Source organism: Myotis myotis, unplaced genomic scaffold, assembly GCF_014108235.1.
Source record: "Myotis myotis isolate mMyoMyo1 unplaced genomic scaffold, mMyoMyo1.p scaffold_m19_p_5, whole genome shotgun sequence".
NCBI lineage: Eukaryota > Metazoa > Chordata > Mammalia > Chiroptera > Vespertilionidae > Myotis > Myotis myotis.
The window spans coordinates 29,081,000-29,104,616 of NW_023416357.1; the positions used below are offsets into that span (position 1 = coordinate 29,081,000).

At 52.2% G+C, this 23,617-nt stretch overlaps 1 protein-coding gene across 1 annotated transcript in view; it reads left to right on the top strand.

The window, feature by feature from the left end:
- The first annotated feature begins 8,219 nt into the window (after positions 1-8,219).
- SLC6A3 (solute carrier family 6 member 3) overlaps positions 8,220-23,617 on the top strand; it is a 30,633-nt gene continuing 15,235 nt past the window's right edge. The window contains exons 1-7 of the mRNA XM_036310942.1: positions 8,220-8,508; positions 10,133-10,465; positions 11,811-11,942; positions 16,059-16,290; positions 20,021-20,159; positions 21,191-21,325; positions 22,875-22,978. Coding sequence (XP_036166835.1) covers positions 10,180-10,465; positions 11,811-11,942; positions 16,059-16,290; positions 20,021-20,159; positions 21,191-21,325; positions 22,875-22,978 — 1,028 coding nt within the window. The 5' untranslated portion in view covers positions 8,220-8,508; positions 10,133-10,179. The remainder of the gene's footprint in view (positions 8,509-10,132; positions 10,466-11,810; positions 11,943-16,058; positions 16,291-20,020; positions 20,160-21,190; positions 21,326-22,874; positions 22,979-23,617) is intronic.

The window sequence follows — 23,617 nt, forward strand, 5'->3', positions numbered from 1 at the left end:
TCCTAGAACCCAGACTTGTGTAGCTGTCTCCCTGGTTCTGTAATTTCTGTATGTTGAGCATATACACCTTAAACACACTTTGCCGTCCTTCTTTTAAATCCGTAAAGGATTTATAAATAGAAGTAAAGCAGATAGAACTGTTGTATTACAATCCCAAACACTGTACATGAGAACATCGAGGGTGTGTGGCCACTGGCTCAGGACTCAGGTAACACTAAGGGATGAGGTTTCTTCACAGAAGTGAGTCAGGAGCCCCACAGAAGTGATAGGAGGAGGACACGCACAGGGACTACATTCACGCAGCAGCCGCTGTTGCTTCTTTGTGCTTGGTAGGCCCTTTTTAACATAATAAATGAGTCTTGCCTTTGAAATTGGTTAAATTGATTTAATTGTTTTAAGTAAAGGAAAGGGATAAAGCAAAGACAGGATCTGGACATTTTACATCCAGAGATGGACACAGCTTTGCAGTCGAAACGAAAGGTCACCACAGCCATGGGCATTGAATGGCATGAAAGTGGGCATGGTGGCTGCAGGTGGATGGGAATGTCGCTTCTATGTGTTCAGCTCTCCTGCGTTCTGATTGGAACAGGCTGTGATGGGACCCATGCACACGGGCTGGCTCAGTACTGACAACAGGGCCATCTCTGCCATTTAATATTGTCAAGAGCTGGTTAGGTTCTGATTAATTCTCTTACATGTAATAAAAGAGTAAGAATCCAAAATTTTGTTTCCAATCGAAATGGAGGAACAGAGATTGGATCCACCCTCCCCCCCTAGTGGAAAACTCTGATGGGTATTTTTCTCAGTAGCGAGGAAATAGGCAAAACACTGCCCTGGTCCAGCTGAACACAGCTTCAAAGCAAGACCTGAAAGGATGGCCAGGCTGTATATCAGTAACTCACCTGCAGCCCCAAACCAAGTTCCAGGATATTCACAGGAATGCAAAATTACCCAGCACCCTGCAAAGTAGAAGTCACAATCCCTGGCATCCAATCCCTAGATGCATTAACAACAACAAAGGCAGGAAACAATGATCAGTAATCAGTAGAAACAGACCCAGAAATGACTCTGATGATGGAATTGGGTGAAGTCCATTTGTTATACAACGTCACTGTATTACCTTGTTTAGAAAGCCAGTGAGAGACAAGATTGAATATCTTCAGTAGAGACATGCGAGGTCTTTTATGGGATCAATATGAATTCCAGCATGAAAACTACAATGTTTGAAATGCTAAATACACAGGCTGAGTAGGGGTGGGTTTGACATCAAAGAAGAGACGGTGAGTGGACTTGAAGGCACAGCAGTACAAACCATTCAGAACAAAGGAAAGATGAAAGTGTGAACCGGGCATCAGTGAGCTGTGGAACTTTCTCCAAGGAAAGGGGCAAACTGGAAAAAATATTTAGAGAAGTACTTTTCCAAACTTGATGAAAACCGTGAATCCACAGATCCAAGGAGCTCAGGGAACTCCAAGCACAGGAACCATGATGGAAACCACACCAGGCACATCAGTGTTCAAACAAAGGGTAAAGAGAACCAACCAGAGGAGAAAAGACACATTTGATGCAAGGAACAAAAATATTCAGGTTTCCGGCCCGAACCAATATGCTCAATTAATATTTGACAAAGGAGGCAAGAACATACAATGGAGCCAAGATAGTCTCTTCAATAAATGGTGCTGGGAAAATTGGACAGATATATGCAAGAAAATGAAACTAGACCACCAACTTACACCATACACAAAAATAAACTCAAAATGGATAAAGGACTTAAATGTACGACAGGAAACCATAAAAATTCTAGAAGAATCCAAAGGCAACAAAATCTCAGACATATGCCGAAGCAATTTCTTCACTAATACAGCTCCTAGGGCACTTGAAACGAAAGAGAAAATGAACAAATGGGACTACATCAAAATAAAAAGCTTCTGCACAGCAAAAGAAACCATGAACAAAACAACGAGAAAACCCACTGTGTGGGAAAACATATTTGCCAATGTCATATCTGATAAGGGCCTAATCTCCAAAATTTATAGGGAACTCATACAATTTAACAAAAGGAAGATAAACAATCCAATCAAAAAATGGGCAAAGGACCTAAATAGACACCTTTCAAAAGAGGACATTCAGAAAGCCAAGAGACATATGAAAACATGCTCCAAGTCACTAATCATCCGAGAGATGCAAATCAAAACAACAATGAGGTACCATCTCACACCTGTCAGACTGGCTATCATCAACAAATCAACAAACGACAAGTGCTGGAGAGGATGTGGAGAAAAAGGAACACTTGTGCACTGCTGGTGGGAATGCAGACTGGTGCAGCCACTATGGAAGACAGTATGGAGTTTCCTTAAAAAACTGAAAATGGAACTCCCATTTGACCCTGTGATCCCACTTCTAGGAATATATCCCAAGAAACCAGAAACACCAATCAGAAAGGATATATGCACCCCTATGTTCATAGCAGCACAATTCACCATAGCTAAGATCTGGAAACAGCCTAAGTGCCCATCAGTAGATGAATGGATTAGAAAACTGTGGTACATCTACACGATGGAATACTATGCTGCTCTAAAAAGGAAGGAACTCTTACCATTTGCAACGTCATGGATGGAACTGGAGAGCATTATGCTAAGTGAAATAAGCCAGTCAATGAAGGAAAAATACCACATGATCTCACTCATTCATGGATAATAGAGACCATTATAAACTTTTGAACAATAATAGATACAGTGGCAGAGCTGCCTCAAACAGATTGTCAAACTGCAGTGGGAAGGCCGGGGAGGGTTGGGGGGCAGGAGGTAGGGGGTAAGAGATCAACTAAAGGACTTGTATACATGCATATAAGCATAACCAATGGACATAAGACACTGGGGGATAGGGGAGGCTAGGGGAACTGTCTAGGGCGCGGGGATAAAATGGACACATATGTAATACCCTTTGTAATACTTTAAGCAATAAAAAAAAAAAATATTCAGGTTTCTCATTAGGAATGAGAGCAACTAAAAGACAGTGGAGCAACATCTATAAAACAGGAAGAGAAAAAGACAACTGCCAACCTAGAATTCTTTACTCAGCAAAGATATTTTTCCAAAGAGAAATAAAGCTGCTTTGGACATATAAAAGCTGCAAGAACTCATCACTGGCAGCCCCTCTCTGCAAGGAATGTTGGAATAAGTCCTTAAAGCAGAGAGAAAATCATAGCACTTTGAATCTGGACCTACACTAGGAATGCAGAGGACCAGAAATGGTAATCACATTGGCAAATATAAGCACTCTTTCTTATTACTTAAATCTATTTTTTATTTATTAATTATTGATGTCAAGAGAGGAACGGCGAAGGAGAGATGGAAACATCCATGATGAGAATCATTGATCAGCTGCCTCCTGCACGCCCCCTACTGGAGATCAAACCCACAACCAGGGCATGTGCCCTGACCATGAATCAAACTATAATCTCCTGGTTTGTGCATCAACACTCAACCACTGAGCCACACTGACTGAGCATTATTTAAATCTCTTTAAAAGAAGATTGAGCCCTAGCCAGTCTTGCTCAGTGGATAGCGCATCGGCCTGTGGACTGAAGGGTCCCGGGTTCGATGCTGGTCAAAGGTCAAAAGCAACCACTAACATAACACAACAGAGATTTGGCTAATAATCCCACAAAAGAAGAGGGAACTAAAAATTTTAAAACTCAATCCAAAAGACAGTAGAAAAGGAGAAAAGGGGAACACAGAACACATTGGAAAAATAGAAAACATATAGTCAATTTAGATTTAAACACAACCACATCAATATTCACATTAAATATAAATGGTCTAAATACCGCCTCCACCATCCCCACCCCAAATAGTAGAAACTGTCAGCTTGGATATAAAAGCAAGACCCAACTATATCATGCGCATAAGAAACACAGTTTACATATGAAAACACAAATCAGCTAAAAGGAAAAGAATGGGTGCTCGCTCTAATCAAAAGAAACATGCAGTGGCTGTTTTAACAGCAAATTTGACTTCAGAGCACAGGTTGTGAGCAGGTCCAGCAAAATCACTACATGATAAGGATTCAGGTCCCCAGGAGGACATGCGATCCTAAGTGCGCATGCCCCTGGAAACAGCTTCCACAGGGTGAAGCAGGAGGATAAACCAGAAGGAGACCAGTCCACACTCTTATACTGGGAGATACCAGTGCCTCTCCCAGTAGCTGAGAACAAGCATGAAAGCTTTGTAAGGACATAGAAGACTGGAAACAATATGAGCTAAGCTGACCTATTCGATGTTATACCATTGTCCACCCAAGAATAGCAGAACACACATTGTTTTCAAATGCATGTGATAAACGTCCTTTCTTGGGAGTGGGATCATCAGATATGCAACTTGCCTTCCATGTGGACGGGTCACAGACCAGTGCACTCACCGAAGCCTCACCAATGGCAAGCCTGGGCCTTTTATCTTTCCTTTTTTCAGTCTTTAGCAAGCAGGTGTCTCACCAATTATCTTGATATTTTGTATTCCTTGCCCACCAGCTTGGTGCAGCCGCATGTCCACACAGTGGGCTGATGGGATCCTCGGTGGCGTGGCAGGATGACAGAGGTTTCTGGGACGAGAAATGGCAGCAGGGAGCAGGGTAGTTGACGCAGTGCTGAGGTAAGACCGTGAAGGTGTGCTGCTGTCCCTGTCCGTTAATGGAAAGCGTCTCTTCTGATCTTTCCAGACACCTGTGTGCGGGCAGGGGTGGTGGGGAAGTGGGTGTTGACTGCATCAGCTGTGGCATAGACCAGGGTTTGCACTGATTTTCTCTAGTCAGAAAACCAGCAGCTGAACCTAGAGCTGAGGGCTGCCCAGCCAGTGCCTCAGGCGGAGTGAGTGGTTCTGAAGAGCTCACCAACAGAAGTATGTATCTCCTCTGGATGCCCTACAGCCCAGGCGCACTCTGCCCGCTTTTATTGTTGCTATTTGAGCCTCTGCCTGCGTGTTGGTGACTGATGTTCCTAACAGCCCCAGGGTCTTTACCAGAACCCCACCGTGCCAGCACTCTCTTGGACTTCCAGCCTCCAGACTGAGAGAAGATATATACTTCTGTTGAGAGTTTGGAGATGAATGGATGATTGGAACATGGAAAATTAACCAATGGAAAAACAGGCAATTATTAACTCAAGAGAAAACAAAAAGATTTCCAAGTAAGAGAATGAAGTCCTAGGACACTATAGCTCAGTTTGAAACATTATGGTCTGGGACTGCTGTGCATTGAGTGTTCGTGCTCCCCCCAGGGTCCCTCCGAAGGAGGATGTATTAGGAGGTGGAGCTTGGGGAGGTGACTCCATTTAGAGGTCAAGAGAGTGCCCCTTCCCCATGGGATCAGTGCCCTTATAAGGAGAGATCAGAGGTGTACTGGCTCCCTCTCTTCCCCTACCCCCCATTTTTCTCACCTTTTCCCCCCTCTCCCCCCTCCCCCCTCCCCCGCCCTCGTGTGAGGACACAGCCCCAGGGTCTTCACCAGAACCCCACCATGCCAGCACTCTCTTGGACTTCCAGCCTCCAGACTGAGAGAAACAAACATCTATTGTTTGAGCTGCCCAGCCTGGGGTGCTCCGTTACAGCAGCCCAAGCTGACTAAGGAACACCAGCCACTGTACAAATTATAAACAGAGAGGGATTTCATGCAGAGAATTCGGTTAAAAATTGTTAGATGGTTTGGAGGGACAAAGGTGGGAGGGGTGTCGGTACCCAGCGCTGAGGAGCCTCAGGGAACCCAATCCGGCTGCCTGGGTCTCCTCCCCCTCAGACGCAGCAGGTGCGCCCACTAGTGGCAGACCCTGACCTGAGCCCTGCTGGCCAGGGCATTTGGGAAATGCAGCTTCGGGCCTCCAGCTGCCCTGTGGCGGGGGATGCAGTGTAGTAGAGCCCAGTCACCGACGGGACGGCCCTAAGATGCACTGGACGTGGCAGTCAGGGTTGCACTGGACTCCAAGAGCAAGACAGCAGCTGGCCTCTTGCTCGCAGAGGAGCACCAACCAGTGGGGTGCCTGGTTTGCTGGTGGCTTTCCTTCACAGAGACAGGGGCTGCCAAGCAGCAGAGCATGGTTTGGGGCATGTCATGTTCTGAGCTGCTCCCTCCAGAGCAGGCCTGCTAAGGTTCCTCTTTAGAGTGGCTTGAATTGTGCCCCAACCCCCATTCATATGTTGAAATCCTAGCCCAGGACCTCAGAATGTGGCCTCATTTGGAGGTATTTACAGAAGTGACCAAGTTAAAATGAGGGCATCAGCGTGGGCCCTGATCCAATAGGACTAGGGACACTTGGAGACACACAGTTGCACCCCTGCCTGGCTTGCATTCCTGCCTGATGTTTTTTGTTCTCTCTTTGTGTTTGTGTGTTTAATACATATCTGAACTCATGAGTTCTACCCTGTGTCCACTGGTTAAAGGACAATGGTTTCCTTGATGGCCACTTATTTCCTGGACACTGTTGATGAAGGTCCTATCACTGATTACTCCTGTCCCAGGGAACCTGTGCTGATGAGCATGTGTGAGGAGAGAGCCTGTGTGAGGGTCGCTGGTGTGTACAGACAAGGTGGCACATCACCATCTCCTGAAACCCCGAGTGCTATGGACTGCACTGTGTACATCCCCCCAATCCTTAAATTGAGTCCTACCATCCAATGCAATGGTACTAAGAGGTGGGCTTTTGGGAGGTGATTGGGTCATGAAGGTAGAGACCTCATGATGGAACTAGTACCCTTATAAACGAGGCCCCAGAGAGCCCCTGGCCCTCTGCCTTGTGAGGTTACAGCAGTGAGATGCCTGTGAGCCAGGCAGTGGGTCCTCACCAGAGACTGAGTATGTCCCTGCCTTGCTCTTGGACTTCCAACCCCCAGAACTGTGACAAAGAAATGTCCATTGTTTATAAGTCACACTATCTGTGGCATTTTTATTATAGCAGCTGGAGAAGACTGATACACCACCTTATGAGTTCTAACGCCTTGATTCTAATCAGCCGGCAGAGCAGTTCCTGGCACTGTGGCTGGGTATCAGCCCTGTTTTGTCACCAGCTTGAGGCTGTGGGTAAGGCAGTGATGCTAGTTTCCAAGTGAAAGCCAAGAACAAGTGGGGGAAATGGTACTGAGGATGTGACAGGGGTGACTAAGAGACACTGCTTCCATGACAGTTCTGAGCGCAACTTGCAGTCCAGATGGAATGCAGATGTCCCCCTACAGTGAGTGCACAGTGGGACAATCAAAGGACACACGCCAGGACTGTTAATGCCTGGAACTTAGGTCACCAGCCAGCTGCCATACCGGAGGCCACCACTCACCTTGGAGCCATCCTGCACCTGGGGGATCTGGACCTGGCCTGGTGGCCTGGGGTCTCCATTCCTCTGCGTCATGATGTGAAATCTTGCAGAGGGCATCTGGGCTAGGAAGGTTCCGACTCTGTTCGGTTCTGGAACTAGCGCTGACCACCAGACCTTCGGGGGAAATCAGTTTGCAACGAGAGCAGGAGTCGAGCCCCTTGGTGCCAATCGATGGCTGCAGGCACAAACCGCCAAGACCTCCTGCTACTCACCCCATGCTGCCTGCCCAGGCAGTGCGGCCACAGAAGGACCAGGTCTCCGCAGCTTGGTACCTGGTACCTGCAGGCTGGGGGACTCGGCGCTCAGCTGCAGGTCAGGGCAAGGCAGAGATCGCTGCAGCTAGGCTGGGGATGCAGACAGGACCTCACCTGCCTGGACTCCATGGGAGAGGTCCCCTGGGCGCTGGATCTCGGAAGGGGACCCCCACAGGAGAGGAGTCTGTGGAGCTGGGTGTTGGGGAGAAGTGTAGCATCAAGTGGGGATTGGGCCGCTGAGGGCTGCGGGGAGGGAGAGCACAGGCTCAGGCCCAGCACCCCACCCCCACCCCCCACCCCACCCCCCCCTGCTGGCCATGCCTGGACCCACAGGTGTCCCGGCCCCCAAACATCTGAGGCTCCGGGACAGGCAAGATCTGGGGCAGAGTGTTCTGCGGACAGGGAATGTGGGCACCGGCTCCTGCCCAATGTCTAGGGGCGGGTTGAGGGTGAGGCAGGGTTCGTCCCCCGCCCACCCAGGGCGGCGGGGAAACGGAGCCGGGCCGGCGTGCGCCCCCGACAGCGGGCGGGGCGGGGCGGGGCGGCGACAAGATAAGAGCCTGGAGGCTGAGACCGCCCAGCGCAGCGGGACCCGAGCCAGAGCTTCCGCGGGCGCCTGGAGGCAGGACCCCAGAGCAGAGCCGAGGCCGGGAGGGCAGGTAAGGCCCGGGCACTCCGAGGTGACTTCCCACACGGGCGCCCCCGCGCATCCTCGGGCTCGTCGTTCGCTCCCTGGACCCCAAGGTTACAGCCGAGGAGGACAGGGCTGGGACGGGCACCGTCAGGAGGCGCCGCGTTCCTCAGACGACTGCGTCTCCAAAAGTGGCTCACAGCCAGGGTGCACAGCGCGCCCCGACAGGCAGTGCCTCTGGAGACCTTAAGGCGATCGGTGGCTGAGAGGTGAGTGCACCAGGGGGCCTGCGGGCTGATGCGCGCCCCGTGACCCCTGGCCCTGGCCCTGGCCCTGGCCCTGCATGGTGAGCGCCCCGTTCCCCGGCCGCGCTCGGCTCCAGGGATGCGCCGGCTCCTGGGATAGCGGGAAGGGGCGGCTTCCCTGAGGCGCCGGCACCAGGGCGCCAGCTGTTTGTGACCGACTCCTGCCTGTTGAGCCAGACGCGGTGCAGGGCGAATCCGACTGGGCAGAGCGCCCCGGATCCGATCTGGGTGATGTTCGTAGCCAATGCTCCATCGTGCAGGGTTTTGTCTTTGATTTTAAAGGTGAGCGGAGGGGCTCGGAGCTATGCTTCCAGGATAATTACAGGCGCAGACAGGGACGGACCGGTGAACCACAGCCATGTATGAGCCAGCTGTGCTCCTCTGCGAGACCACGTTTTGCTTTCCTTACGCAGACCTGACTCTGAGGCCACTGCTCCAGGAGTGGGTCAGCTCACCCCAAGTGCTAGGTGCGGGCTCCCCTGGCGGGTGGCCGGACTGGACTGCAAGGGCCCTTGTCAGAGCAAAAAGGCGGGAATTTGCCACCTCTACAGCTCCAGCCCCTCCACCTGCACCGCAGGGCAGGCCAATCTCACCTGCCTCCCAGCAGACGCAGCCCCTTGGCCCGTGTTTCCTACTCTCAGGAATGCGCTGTTGGGTTTGTCACCAGAGGGGAAGGGGCCACAGAGGAGTGGTGCATAAAGACCGTAAGTTGTGAGCTCTTGTTCAAACGTGGAGACAGTGGAAAATACTCCCATTAAACTCCATCCTGTTATGCTTCTGCTTCAACCACGGTGTGCGTGCGCATGTGAGCGAGCAGATGTGCGCACACCTGTGCGTGAGCTGTTGCAGCAATGCTGCTGGATCCAAATGCCAGAAGTCAAAGTTGAAGCCGCTCTTGGCCCCAAGGGCCCAGCTTGCTCCCAGCTGTCCCTGTGGAATTTCTTCTGTTCCCCCGACGGCATTGTCCAGGGCTTGGAAATGAGCTCCCTGGTAAAGTTGCTAAGTGTAGGAGCTCATGGTCCCTCAGGTGAATGCTGACATGATGCGGTCTCTTCCAGGTGGGGCCTGCGAGCCTCCGGGCCACAGGTATATGTGGGTCATGTAGGCATTCCTTGGAGAAACTGTTATAATCATTATTGCAGCTTTTCATTGCTGTGGGTGATTTTGCTATGATGGAAAGAATAGGTGTGCACTCTTGTAAAGTCTTACTGTTGAATGCTATTTAAAGACTGTAAATCTCTCCCTGCAATGTGGGGTATGGCAGGGGTAACCACTTATATTATTGTTAAAAGCAAAGTTAGAGATTACACAAGCCCTGCACTTCCATTGGACTAGAGAGGACAGCCAGGGGAAGGGGGCAGAGCAGATGTCTGTCCTGAGGTGCCCACAGCTCGTCTCCCCCAGCCCCCAGGAGAAATAACTCATCTCCTGTCGTCCTCACCCCTGGCTGCTTGGAATGTATTTGTTCTGCCCCAAAGAAATGATTATAAATGCCTTGGACCTCTGCTCTGGCCATTGGGTACATCTGCAGTTCTGGCTACTAACTCATTGCATTCCGATGTGTGTTTATTTTTCATGCTGGCTGAAGACCAAGAGGGAGGAAGCACAGAATCCTAGATTCCATCCAGTCTGCCCATGAGTAGAAGCAAATGCCCAGTGGGACTGATGCCTCCCATCGTGGCCCCGGCTAAGGAGCCCAACACCCTGTGCCCGAAGGCGGTGGAACTTGTCCTGGTCAAGGAACAGAATGGGGTGCAGCTCACCAACTCCACCCTCGTCAACTCCCCACAGACCCCTGTGGGGCCTCAGGAACGGGAGACCTGGAGCAAGAAGATAGACTTCCTCCTCTCGGTGATTGGCTTCGCAGTGGACCTGGCCAACGTCTGGCGGTTTCCCTACCTGTGCTACAAAAACGGCGGGGGTGAGTCCCTGCCCGCCCGTCCTCTCCGTGCTCTCCGGCTCGGCTGGAGTCCTAGGCAATGGGCGCACTCTGGCAACATGGCACTGGGTCGTAACTTAGCATTAGCCGGGCACAGACTCCCTAGCTGTATGTCACAGAAACACATAGAAACAGAGTCCAGAGCAATCTCACTCCATGTCAGGTCTTCATAGTTGAGGATACTGAGGCCAGGAGAGAGGAAGCAGGAGTTAGCCATTGGAGGCACTGTCGTCCTGCCTTCTTTTTCCAAAGGTGCTTTTCACTTTGGAAAGAAAAGGCCACAGAAGGGTGACTTAACACAGTCTTACAGAGTGAGGCTCTTGAGCTTGGAGTGGTGGAAGATGCCCTGCCCTTCCCCTACCCCTTCTCCCACTTCACCCTGAACTCAACCAGTCCTAGAACCATGACTGTTTTTGGACTCCAGGCAGAAAACTAAGGTATAGGGCAGGATCACCCCAAAAATTCAAGTTGAGAAACCAGTTAAGTTGGAGGTAATGCCTACCGTCCTGGCTCTCCATTTCCCTAGTGGCCTCTCTGAGTCCTTGGCCACACCACCCTGTACAGTGGAAGGGCTGGGAAGACGGTCCCAGGAGGGCCCTCCAGCATGCCTGTGGGTAGGTTGGCATTACTCTTCCCAGGTCGAGGGGAGAAGACCGAGGCCTCAGCAGTGCATTAACTTGCCCAAGGACAGACAGAGCTGCAGGGTCTCCCTGCCTCCCTCCCAGTCCCAGGAAGAGGGCCCTGGCAAAGCCATCTCTCGTTTGAGGCGGGCCTTTAGGAAGCAGAGCCTGGGGCCCTGGAGTTTGTTCTTGAGGCAGGATGTAGCTCCAAGAGGAACAAGGCACCTCCCTGGAGGGGCTACAGCCTCCGGTCGAAGCAGGTTTCAAATGCTGGGAGCTGGGATGATGACAGAACCCACACACAAGGTCAGAGGTGGCCCACAGATCCCAGAAGAGTCACAACTCAAGAGGGTCAGACATTCCACAGAGGAGCAAGAGGGGCCAAAGGTGGGGAAGGAGCCACAGTGTGGGCAGGGCCTCATCTCTGTGCTCTCGGGGGTTGACTCCATAACCTGGGGCACTGGGGGTTCAGTAGGGGCGCGCTTACTTTGAGAGCTTTAGAGGGGTTCGGAGCACTGATGACAGCGGGGCTAGGCATGGATGGAGGACACTCACCCACCCAGCCTGTGGCTTCCCTTGCAGGGCGGCCAGGCAGGGAGCCTCAGGACAAACAGGGACAGGGACTGTGGTCAGGGCCACAGTGGGTGTAGTTGGTGGAGGTGGCTGAGCCCTGAGGCCCTCGGTGACCATGCTGCCCTGTCCCGCAGGCGCCTTCCTGGTCCCCTACCTGCTCTTCATGGTCATTGCGGGGATGCCGCTCTTCTACATGGAGCTGGCCCTCGGGCAGTTCAACAGGGAGGGAGCTGCCGGCGTCTGGAAGATCTGCCCTGTACTCAAAGGTAATGGTAGGGACACGCCCTCACCCCTGGCGTGGCACAGACCAGGCTGCGGCTCTAGAGCTTTCAAAGCAAATCCTTGCAAGTCGTGTGCAGTCCGTAGTGCTTTGCTAAATGTCTACGCATGTGAACACACCATTTGAATTTTGGTCCTAAGATCAAACCTCTGTCTATCTGTCCATATGTCAGCTACCTAGCTATAATCTATGTATCCATCCATCAATCTATTCGCATATCTAGCTATAATCTATCTATTCGTCCATTTATCTACATATCATTTATATATCATTCATCTATCTCTCAACCATCTATCATCTATCAACCATCTATCATCTACCTACCTACCTACCTACCTATTTATCATCTATGTATAACACCTGTTTATTTATCTATCTATGAAATGTCATCTGAACATAAATAAAATCAGGAGGCTCTGGCTAGAAATAAATGATAAAGATGTATTCAAGGGTCATAAGGTTTACAAATTGGAAACACAACTAGGCAATAGCTAGAGTGTTCTGAAGAAGAAAGAAAAACGGAGGTTCTTGTATTAAAAAAGTACAATTGAGAAGAATCAGTCCTGCATTCTTAGTCCCCAGGTTGGTCTGAGCTGGGAATCCTCTAGATGACCGGTGGTCTGGATACTGGATGTCGGATGGCCTGGACACCTATCCCTAGTCCTTCAGGGGTAATCAGGGTTATTGGGAGGTTTGATGTATATCCAGGCATTGATACAGGACTGGATGTTCAAAGGTTTAAGCTCCCAGGCTACTTAAAACAAGAACAGAATTATTTTCTCATGCCTCAACCTACCTGACTTTAGTAATTTAGCAGCTCGACTATCTACCTACCTATCTATCATAGCACCTATTATCTATCATTTATCCATAATCTATCTAACTGTCTAGTTATTCACTGAGCCTTCCAGGCTGCTACTGAGACGCCATGGCACCATGAAGCAAACATACATCATGCTGAGTCCCGATGACTAACCCCGGTTCCTCGCTCCATCCTCATGAGAGCCCTGGGGAGGGGACGCGCTGTGTTGTGTGTCTTGGAGATGTAGGCACTGAGATAGGGGGCTTGAATAACTGGCCCCTGTCACCTAGTCAGGGGCAGGGTGGGATGGAATCCTGTCTGACTTCCCGTGGGGCCAACAGGAGCTGATGGCGCAGGATTCAGGGGTATTCCCTCAAAGAGACCGGAGAAGGTGTCTGGTGCAGACAGATGGGTTCATTAGGAAAATGGCTATTAAAAGACCAGGATTTGGATTTTCTTAGAGTTTCTTGAAAAGTTGATGTTCTGGAGAAAATAGAAGCCCTATTGTCCCTCCCAGGATGCCGCATGGGTGGGTCGGGGTGTGTGCTCAGATAGACACTGATCAGCCGTGGGAGTGAGGACATGGCACAGCTGCTGCAGTCCGTCTCCATGGGGGAATCGCCCTCCCACAGCGGAAATGCTGAGACCGGCCGGGCGTGACAGCTCCTCCAGGCACCGTGTGTTATTCCTGCTTAATGGGCTGCTGGGTGAATCTTAAAACGTTATCATTATTTTCCGAGGCCGAATGATTCATGCCCACCCTCAAGTGGAACTTCAGAGCAAGATTCGGACACCTCTGGGTTCAGGTGCCAGGTGCTGGGTGTTCCCTTGTGCAGTTTGCACACAGAAGTCAAAGCTCAAATGAGTTGCTTGAGATTCGCCTCCGGCACCATCATTGATTCCCCCGAGGAGAAATGTGCAGGTACCTAAAGACACCGGCACCTATGATGAGAGTTGCAGGTGTCAGCCTGGACATTTCAGCGCCTGTGTACTGGCCCAGTGTTGGTGCCACCGAGGGCAGCGAACCCAGGCTAACAGACAAGACACAAATGAGTTAATCGTGTTCTCTGCTGGGCAGCGCTGACATGTCACGCGGCCGCGCACGGCAATGAGTTTTCACTGTGGTCAGTATTTATAGAGAATTCAAGCGCCCAGTCGGAAATTAAGCGTGTCTGTCTTCAGTGACCATCTGGGGAAGTGCTGAAGAAGGATGCCTCCAGCATCCTGTGACACAGATTGTAGTGGGACCAGTTCGTATCTCTGGGTTTCCAAGAAGCACATCCTTCCGGTCCGAAGTCTGTCTGTCATAGTTTCTTATGGGACACAGCTCTGTGCTCCCACCTCCTCCTGGGAGTCTAGCACTGAGTCAAAGTAAATCTGCCTCTTTCTGGAGCGCCCACGGGTGAGGGCCTGCAGAAGACGAAAAGGACGGTGGCCCCACGGGGGTGGGGGCGAGCAGGTGGAAGCTGATGTTCAGCTTTTTCCTGCCACAAAAAGAGTTTTCTCCAAAAAAACTGCTGAAGTGATTTGTTATATTGCTGCTTATAAAATGTCAATAAATAGTATCCAAGGATTTCAAAGCGCTGCTAAATCCTAATGAATTGGGATCGATACAGGAAGTATGACTGTCAGCATCCCATTCTAGAGAAGCTGAGACCATGGATGGGGGCGTTTGGCCACATCCCAGCAGTATCAGAACCCGGAGGAGAAGTCGGCAGACATGGTGCACCTCAGTAACTCACTCGGAGTCCCAGCCTCACTGTCACACTCTAGCACAGCGGTTCTCAACCTGTGGGTCACGACCCCTTTGGGAATCGAGCGACCCTTTCACAGGGGTCGCCTAAATACATCCTGCATATCAGATATTTACATTACGATTCATAACAGTAGCAAAATTACAGTTATGAAGTAGCAACGAAAATAATTTTATGGTTGGGGGTCACCATAACATGAGGAACTGTATTAAAGGGTCCCGGCATTAGGAAGGTTGAGAACCACTGCTCTAGCAGCTCATGTTGGCTTTTGTCCAGTTTTGGAAACTCATCCGTGTGGCGGGCTGAGCTGAGGCCACTGGAGGATGTGCCATGTGGCCCCTGTGGGTGGAATCTCGGTCGGATCCTGGTCACCTGTCTCCTAACTTGGGATTGAGGGAATCGCAAACCACAGAAAGTCAGCTATTGACTGGGAATCTGTGCAGCCAGCACAGGGCTGTGCTCATCGAGGAGATAAACAAATCAGCGCAAGAACACTAGACTTTCATGTTTAGAGAAGAGGTACCTAGAATGGTCATGCATGGCCCTGGGTGCCCTTGGGTGGCCCTAGGTAACTATGAATGAACCCATATTACCTTGTTTGCCTTGGGTAGTCTTGAGTAGCTATGGGTGGCCATGAATTGCCCTGGATGGCTCTGGGTGGCCCTGGATGAGCCCTGGTGGTTCTGGATGGTCTTAGTTGGCCTAGATAAGCCTGGGTGGCTGTGGGTGGCCATGGAGGAATCGAGTTGTCCCTTAGTGACTATTGGTAACTCTGGATGGCTCTCACTGTCCCTGCATGGCTCTGGAAATCACTGAGTATTCCTGTGTACCCCTGGATGGCCTTTGATAACCCTATTATCATGGGTGGCCCAGAAAGTTTCTGGGTGATCCTGAGTGGTTTGGAGTGGCCTTTGTTGACATTTGTTGGTGTTTTGTATCTCTGGGTGCCCTTAGATGATCCTGGGTGGCCATGGGTGGTCACGGGTGGCAGTGGATGATTCTGATGGTTTTGCATGGCCTTGTGGTGCTGGATAACTCTGGGTTGGATTGCTCAGTGTAACCCAGGGCTGCCCTAGATGACTTTAAGTGAGCCTGGATGGTCCTGTTGGATTCTGAGTGGCAGTGGATAGCTGTGAATGGCCCTTAGTTGCCCTGTATGTCTGTGTGTAATGACCTGTTCTACCAGGGTGGCCTTAGGTGATCCTACATGTTCTTGGATGACTCTTCATGTCCCTAGGCATTCCACCTGGTTCTAGATACCCTTCAATGAGCCTGGGTGGCCTTTCAGATCTTGAATGTCTCTCAGAGACACTCTGAATGTCTCTGAGTGGACAGCGATGGCCATAGATGTTCTTGGAAGGGGGAAGCCCCTCTCTGTGGTCACAGCATAAAGTCCAGCATCTGCCCTTTCACTATCTTCCCCTGTGTATTTAAAGATGTTGCCTGATATCAGGATGGTGGCGAACAGCTGGCACAGGTGGCAGTGTCTCCTGTAAGGGAAGGTGGGAAGGGGCATTCTGTTGACTCTGTGCTCTCGCCACCCTAGGTGTGGGCTTCACGGTCATCCTGATCTCGCTCTACGTTGGCTTCTTCTACAACGTCATCATCGCCTGGGCGCTGCATTACTTCTTCTCCTCTTTCACCATGGAGCTGCCCTGGACCCACTGCAACAACACCTGGAACAGCCCCAACTGCACAGACGCCTACTTCGGCAACACCAGTGATGGCTCGGGCCTCAACGACAGCTTCAGGACCACGCCTGCCGCCGAGTACTTTGAGTAAGTGGGAGGTCTGCTCCTCGGGGTGCGATGACTCCTCACTGGCTGTGGCTGCCTCAGGAAGGGAAGGACGCAGAGCCAAGCTCTCTATGGCAGCCCAGGGGTCAGCCACCGCCCCTGCTGCCTCACAGGGGTGTGAGAAGACCCTTTCTTTGTCTTGTGCCCATGTTCCGTTCCCTTGGGGTTTTTGTGGGACAAAGCTAGCATGAGTCCTCAGCACAGATGGAAGGCTAGCAGGCCTTCACCTAATTTCTAATATAAATTATAAAGCTACAAATCTAAAGCTACGAATTTGCCTCTAAGAGGCTGCTTTAGCAATATTCCATATGTTGTATTTTCATTTTCATTCAGTTCAAAGTGTTCCCTGATCTGCCTTGTGATCTATCTTTGATTCACAAGATATTTTTGGAGGTTGATAGTGTCCTTTAATGCACAAAAGTTTTTAATCTTGATAAAGTCAGTTATTTATTTTTTCCTTTTATTGTTTGTGCTTTTGGTGCCCTATCAAAAAAATCATAGCCCAAACTCAACAAAAACAAGCTAAGCTCATAGATATGGAGAACTGATTGGTGCTGCTATAGGCAGGGGCAGGGGTTAGAACAAAATGAATGAACTGGGGGTTTTTTATTTGTTTAAATAAATTGGTTTTTTTTTTTTTTTTTTTTATAAAAAGTCCATCGCCAAACCTAAGGTCTTGAAGATTTATGCCTGTGTTTTCTTCCAAGAGTTCCATAATGTCAGCTCTCACATTTAGTCTTTTACCCATTTGAGTGGCTTTTTGTATTTGGTATGAGGAAGCTACGGATCGATTTTCTCCTGGCTGTAGGTCACATTTTCTTGCTTCTTGTTGTCTAGTAATTTTGTAATCTTCCCGTAATGAGTGTTGGATTTGCTCTGGTAGGAAGTTAATTTGCTGGTGGTACAATTTTCTCCTTTTGAAACTTGTTGAAATGCTTCTGGGGCAGCCTTTGCTTTGGGAATGGTTTATCACCTCTACTGCAGTGACCCTTCCAGGGTCTATTGAGCTCTCCATGTGATCGGCAAGTCCCCTACCGTGGCTGGTGGGAGCTCAGTGGGCCTCAGCCCTGCCTGGGCTCGGAAACCTGCAGGGTCTCACCCTGTGGCTGAGTCAGTGGGCTCCTGTGGAGAGCCTGTCAGCACCTGAGACTCCCTAAGCTCTACCCAGCAAGACCCCATGCTGTGCTCATTGGGGAGGGGCGGAAGGTGCCTCCAGGTGGGAAGTGGGGCATTGTCATCTCCAGTCCCACATCTGCAAATACTCGTTTGGTGTACTCTGTCCAGCTTTCTAGTTGGTATGATGACAATCCCTCATGGCCAGAGTGGAAGCCTCTCACCTTTCCATGGCAGCCATCCCCTCCACCCCACCCCCCGACAGAGCACAGGTTCAGAGTTAGGCTGCCGGGGTCCAGGTCCTGGCTCTGCTGCTGGCTGTCTCTGGGTTAGAGAGAGTTCTTACCCTCTCAGTTCCTGGGTTCCTTGCTGTAAATGGGGCAGCACAGCTGCAGTGGGGATCCGACGCGACAGTGTAGGTGCAGCCCAGTGCATGCCTGGCCCGCCTCAAAGGCTCCCTTATCCAGGTCCAAGAACCATGACAATAAACACACCTGGAAAAGAAAAGCTGCAGGAAGTGGAAGTGTTAGATCTTTGCCGAGGCTGGTAACATCCCAGGCCATCCCTGTTTGGTCCTCCAGGCCACTTACACTCTGGAAATGTCTGCTTTTCAGCCCCAAACCATCTTATTCAGACGTCCTGTCCTCATCCTACTGAAGCACTTGCCCTTCCCTGTGCCCGGTGGCATCCTGCAGTGGCTGGCATGGCTGCCGGCTCCTCTCCGGCTGACAGCATCTGCAGGGCCTGTCCTCTGGAGTGTCTGTGGGATTTCACACAACTTCAGACAAGAGGACTTTTTAGTCTTGGGGCAGGGACTTGGCCAGCACAGACGAGGGGCTAATTCTCAAAGCAGCCTGAAGTGTCTGAGGTAAAGCCAGTGTGTACAGCATCCTAGAAGCAGCTCATGATCAGTCCTGAGGAGAGCCACGTGCTTTCTCCCAGCCACACCCTCTCAGCCTGGGGGCTGTGACCCCTGTCGGCCACCGTGCTCCTTTCCCCTGCGAAAGGGTAAGTGGCCACCTGCCACCAGGTTAGGTGTGTAACCCATGCCCGTGTGTGCAAAGCGTAGCTGGATTGTATGTAGGGGTTGGTCCGGGCCCCACACACACTCACTGGGCAGATGGTTTTGTTCCAAGGAGATTTCTCTCATTGGTGAAAAGAGGTTCCAGGTGTTAAGGCCTGGCAGGGGCTCCAGGGCAAGTTGAGGAGGGAGCATGGGCAGCAGACACAGAGCCAGGGCTGAGGTGAGGGAAAGAGGAGAGAAAGACACAGGGAATTCTATTGACCCAGGTAAAACAGGCCCTGGGCATGTTCCAGGAGGGCAGGTCCCAGGTGAGGCAGGCCCCAGGTGAGGCAGACCCCAGGAGGGCAGGTTCCAGGAGGGCAGGTCCCAGGTGAGGCAGGCCCCAGGAGGGCAGGTTCCAGGAGGGCAGGCAGGGCACCGCAGGCTGCCAGTGCCCCCTCCTCTGCCTGACCAAGCAGCTCCCTACCCCAGATCCCACACTGCTATTGGACAGCGTGAAGAGATTCCTTTCACTTCAGCGTGTATCTTGCGCTCCGTAAAGAAGAGGTGGTGACGACAGTTCGGACACTGCAGGCCAACCTGGGCCATGCCGGGTTTGGGACAGAGCAGGAGTGCTGTGCTGGGCTCTCCCTGCCTGTCACAGCCTCTCCTGTCACAAGACTGTGTGAAGACCCGAACTTCTACAGCGTATCCCGGGGTGCCTGCAGCTGGTGAAGGTTCTGGGACGCTGCGGTCTGCGCATTCTCCCATGGTGCCAGGAAGATCTACTTGGACCTCGCAAATCCCGTGGTGATGGCCCTTTTCACAGTGTGGCTCCTCCACTGCCTGGGCAGCAGCACAGCCTTTGGCTGAGCTTTGACTCACAGTCCTGCCTGGGAGAGGAGGCGGCAGATGCACGGTGGACACAATGGCACCTTCCCCGCAGGCTGTCACAGGATTTAATGAGATACTGTGTGGAAAGTGCCTCAGACCCCTGCCTGGCCCACAGGGAGGGCTCTTCTGGCCATTCTGTCCCCTTCCCGTGTGGCCTTATGCTCTGTCTTTTTGGTGGTGGATCCCTCTACCAGAAAGTTCTTGAGCAAACCTGGCGCAGACTCATCCTGAGTCTGTTCCGGCAGAATCCTCCTCAACAGCTGGACAGCTCTCATCAACTGTCACCCTCGGAGAGCAGTGCCTCAGCCCTGTAAAGGGCCTGGACCTTTCGTGTGCAGCAGCGGCCACCACCTTGCTGACACCTTCCCTCTGGTTTCTGTAGCTCTTTCTTCAAAGACCCAAGGCACCCATTCTCTCCCCAGTTCCAAACACAGGGTGCTGAGGGCAGGGCTGGGCTTCTGTGGGCTACCAGCATGCCACGCCCACCCTCTCCCTCACCTGGAGGATGTACCTGCATCTCAGCTAGGACTGCTGGGCCTGGCCCTTCTCAGAGGGGGGCAGGGGTCTCTGGCCCTGCCAGGCTGGTCCTGTCTGCCATGTGGAGCTGGGGAGGACAGTCTCTGGGTGAGCTCAGCTGTCTGGTTACAGTTCTGGGTGGGGAAGCAGTGCTCTTCTAGGCCCCCCACCTTTCTCCCTCTCTAGGCGCGGAGTGCTGCACCTCCATGAGAGCCGCGGCATCGGCGACCTGGGCCCTCCCCGCTGGCAGCTCACATCCTGCCTGGTGCTGGTCATCGTCCTGCTCTACTTCAGCCTGTGGAAGGGGGTGAAGACTTCGGGGAAGGTGAGGCTGAGCCTAGCCAACTGGGAAATGGACACATGGCCATGGGGGGAGTAGACACAGGCCATGGGGGAGAATGGACACATGGCCATGGGGGGAGTGGACACAGGCCATGGGGAGAGTGGACACATGGTCATTGGGGGGGAGTAGACACAGGCCATGGGGGGAGTGGACACAGGCCAGGGGGGAGTGGACACATGGCTATGGGGGAAGTGGACACATGGCCATGGGTGGAGTGGACACAGGCCATGGGGGGAGTGGACACATGGCCATGGGGGGAGTGGACACATGGCCATGGCGGGGAGTGGACACATGGCTATGGGGGGAGTGGACACATGGCTATGGGGGGAGTGGACACAGGCCATGGGGGGAGTGGACACAGGCCATGGGGGAAGTGAACAGGGGGCTGTCATGGGGTTTACGGTGGAAGGGTAGGCCATGGCAGGTGGGCTGTGGACGGGTGGTTGTGAAGTGGAGGGGTGGCTGAGGTGGGTTGGGTAGCAGACAGGGGGTCTGTGTTTGAGTTGAGGAGTCAGCGCAGGACTGAGGTTGAGAAATGGCATCAAGGGGAAAGCACAGCAGAGTGCTCTCAGCATTGAGACAAGCACAGCGTAAATTGGTTTTTGCTGATGACAATATTTTGGCTGTTATCTGGGCACCCAAAGCACTTTTGACCAGAATGTGTTCATCAGGTGTGATGATACATGTAGTGAAGGGCCAGCACATGGGAACCTTTTGATAGTGAGCGTGCCTTTCCTCCCTCTGGAGCCCGGAATCCATCCTTTACATGTAATCCAGGTGCACGTTCGCACAATCAAGTGAAACTTGCTCGCATCTCACTCACCAGAAATCCAGCCACTCCTGCTGTGACAGACCAAGTACAGAGCAGGAATGCTCCTTCCTTGCCAAATGGTTTGTCCTCTTTTAATCCCTGGGAAAGATGCACAGAGTGGAAGTCATCCATCAGGGTGACGCTGTGCCCACTCCCTGCCAGCAGTTGGCCTGTGCAGCCCGTGACGCTGTCCTCTCCCCAGGTCGTGTGGATCACGGCCACCATGCCATACGTGGTCCTTTTCGCCTTGCTCCTGCGAGGAATCACTCTCCCTGGAGCCATGGACGGCATCAGGGCATACCTGAGCGTTGACTTCCGTCGGCTCTGTGAGGCGTCTGTGAGTATGCCCACCGCTCGCGACCCTGCAGTCCATGTGGACGGGCAGGCATGGTGTCAGGGGGTCCCCATGCTTTGGGGCAGGAGATCCCAAAGGCAGAACCTGGGCTGGAATTTCTCATTCACCCTATAAATCCAGCAGGTGCTGGCTGCCCTGCTGTGTGCGAGGCTCTGCAGGGCAATGTGTAAACCGGATCCCACCCGTAGAGTTCACTGTCTTGTTGAGAAGGGGGGTGGGAATGGATAGGAGGGAGTGGGTGCAAATTCAGGTGCACTAGATGGGCGATTCAGGAGAGCTCAATGGACTAGAAGAAGGCAGTTAGGGGAAAGGTCACCTGCTGGGTCTTCGCAGAAACAGGATGAAGGCTCCTGCCTATTGACCTCTTCCCCATGTCCCGGAGGAATGCTCTTGGGTTCCCGGATAAGCACCGATGGCCCTGCCCAGTCTGTGCCAATGAGCTCCTCCACCTGCCTGGAATGCAGCCTGAGCTCCAGCTCCCTGTCCATCGGCCCATCAAGACAGATATCGCAGGAACCAGGGCTCCTCCTCGGGAAGCCAGACCTCAATGGTGACAAGAGCATGATCTAAAACACTAACTCTGGAGTCAGGCTGCATGTTTCTTCGGCAAAGGAAGCAGTACTGGAGGCAGCCTCCTGGAGAGCAGCGGCTTGGCCGGGCCATGGGAGAGGGGTCTCTGGAGAAAGAGAGAGAAGGGATGGCATTGCAGGGAAACAGCTCAGAAATGACGGTGACCGCTGACCAGTGGGTGTAGGGGTAATGGGAACAGCAGCTTTCCAAAGGGAATGGGTGCAAATTCAGGTGCACTAGATGGGCAGATGGTGGGACTCCAGAAGCCACCCTGGGAGTAACTAGGTGTGGAAGGCCATGTGGCCAGGAGGGGAAGGTCCAGGCTGGGGTAGGAGCCCCTTTGGAAGGGGCTGCCTTATGCTGCTAGGTTGCAATGAGAGGCACGTGCGGGGCTCACTAGGGACTCAGAAGGAGCAGCCCTGAGGCAGAAATGGGAAGAATGATGGGGTGTGGCTCAGCTCCCAGGAAGCCCCAGGAGGTGAAGTGGCTGCAGGAGCCTTGGGAGGAAGGCGAGAGGAGGTGAAGGGAGAGGGAGCTGAATGACTGGAGAGAGGAAATGCAGCAGAGGCCCAGACACGGCTCCAGGCAACATGCACGAGGAAGCAAAACAGATGCCAGCACTGATTCATAATAAATTAACTGTGGTCATGTGGGCAAATGCAAAGAACGCACGAAGACGTGGTCCCTTTTCATCACGCTCCGTCAGGCCAGTGACACGGGAAGGTTTATTCCCTGAGACGCCTATGACTCTGATCATGTTGTTGATGCCAGGTGCTTGTTGATAATGGCGTTTAAATTCCACCCTGTTCCATGGAGCTGGAGGCATCTCAGCAGGAGACGCCTGCAGGGAGGACAGGGAGCTGAGGCTTCGGTCTTTGCACAATTGCACAATTGCCTTGCGACAGCTGGCCCTCACTTCTGCAATTACCTCCAACAGCCGCTCATTCCCCTCTGGCTGCAGGTTTGGATCGATGCTGCCACCCAGATATGCTTCTCACTGGGCATTGGGTTTGGGGTGCTAATCGCCTTCTCCAGTTACAATAAATTCACCAACAACTGCTACAGGTGGGTTCTGAGCTCTTGTCCCATTCCCTCCCATAAGATGGTCTGCAAAAATCAATGTGCATCACTGGTATGGGGGTGGGGGTATCACAATATGTGCCCAGTAGAAAGCAAGGGGAAGTAAGCTCTGTGTGCAAAACCACTGAGCCAAATGGCTTTTTAAGTGAAAACTAAAATGGGGAAGCTACAGGCAAAATGCTGGTCCTTGCTTTCAGGAAGGTATTGAAACACGTGAAGATGTGCATCACCTCCCTGCAAGGAGGCCTCCTAAATCCCAGGAGCAGCAGATTCCCCCCGAGGCCCCACCCCTGCCTCCTCCTCTCCCCCTGCCTCCCTCCTCCTCCCAAAGCCCAGGTCAGGCTCCTCCTCCAGACACCCCCACAGTGAAGAACCTAAATGAGTCCCTTGGCCTGCACCTGGGAGCCTGGGTCCCGCAGGGTATCCCAGCCCCTATGCAGAGGCACCCAGATGACCCAGCATCAGGACAGGAAGGACAGTGGTAGCACTGTGTGCCCACAGCCTGGTGGCATCTTGGCCATGCCACCTGGCCCAGAATGACCTGACTTAGCTGCCGCCACATGTTGGACCCAAAAATCCTTCTAAAAACAGAAACAGAATTTACCTGGGACCTGCTTTCTTTGA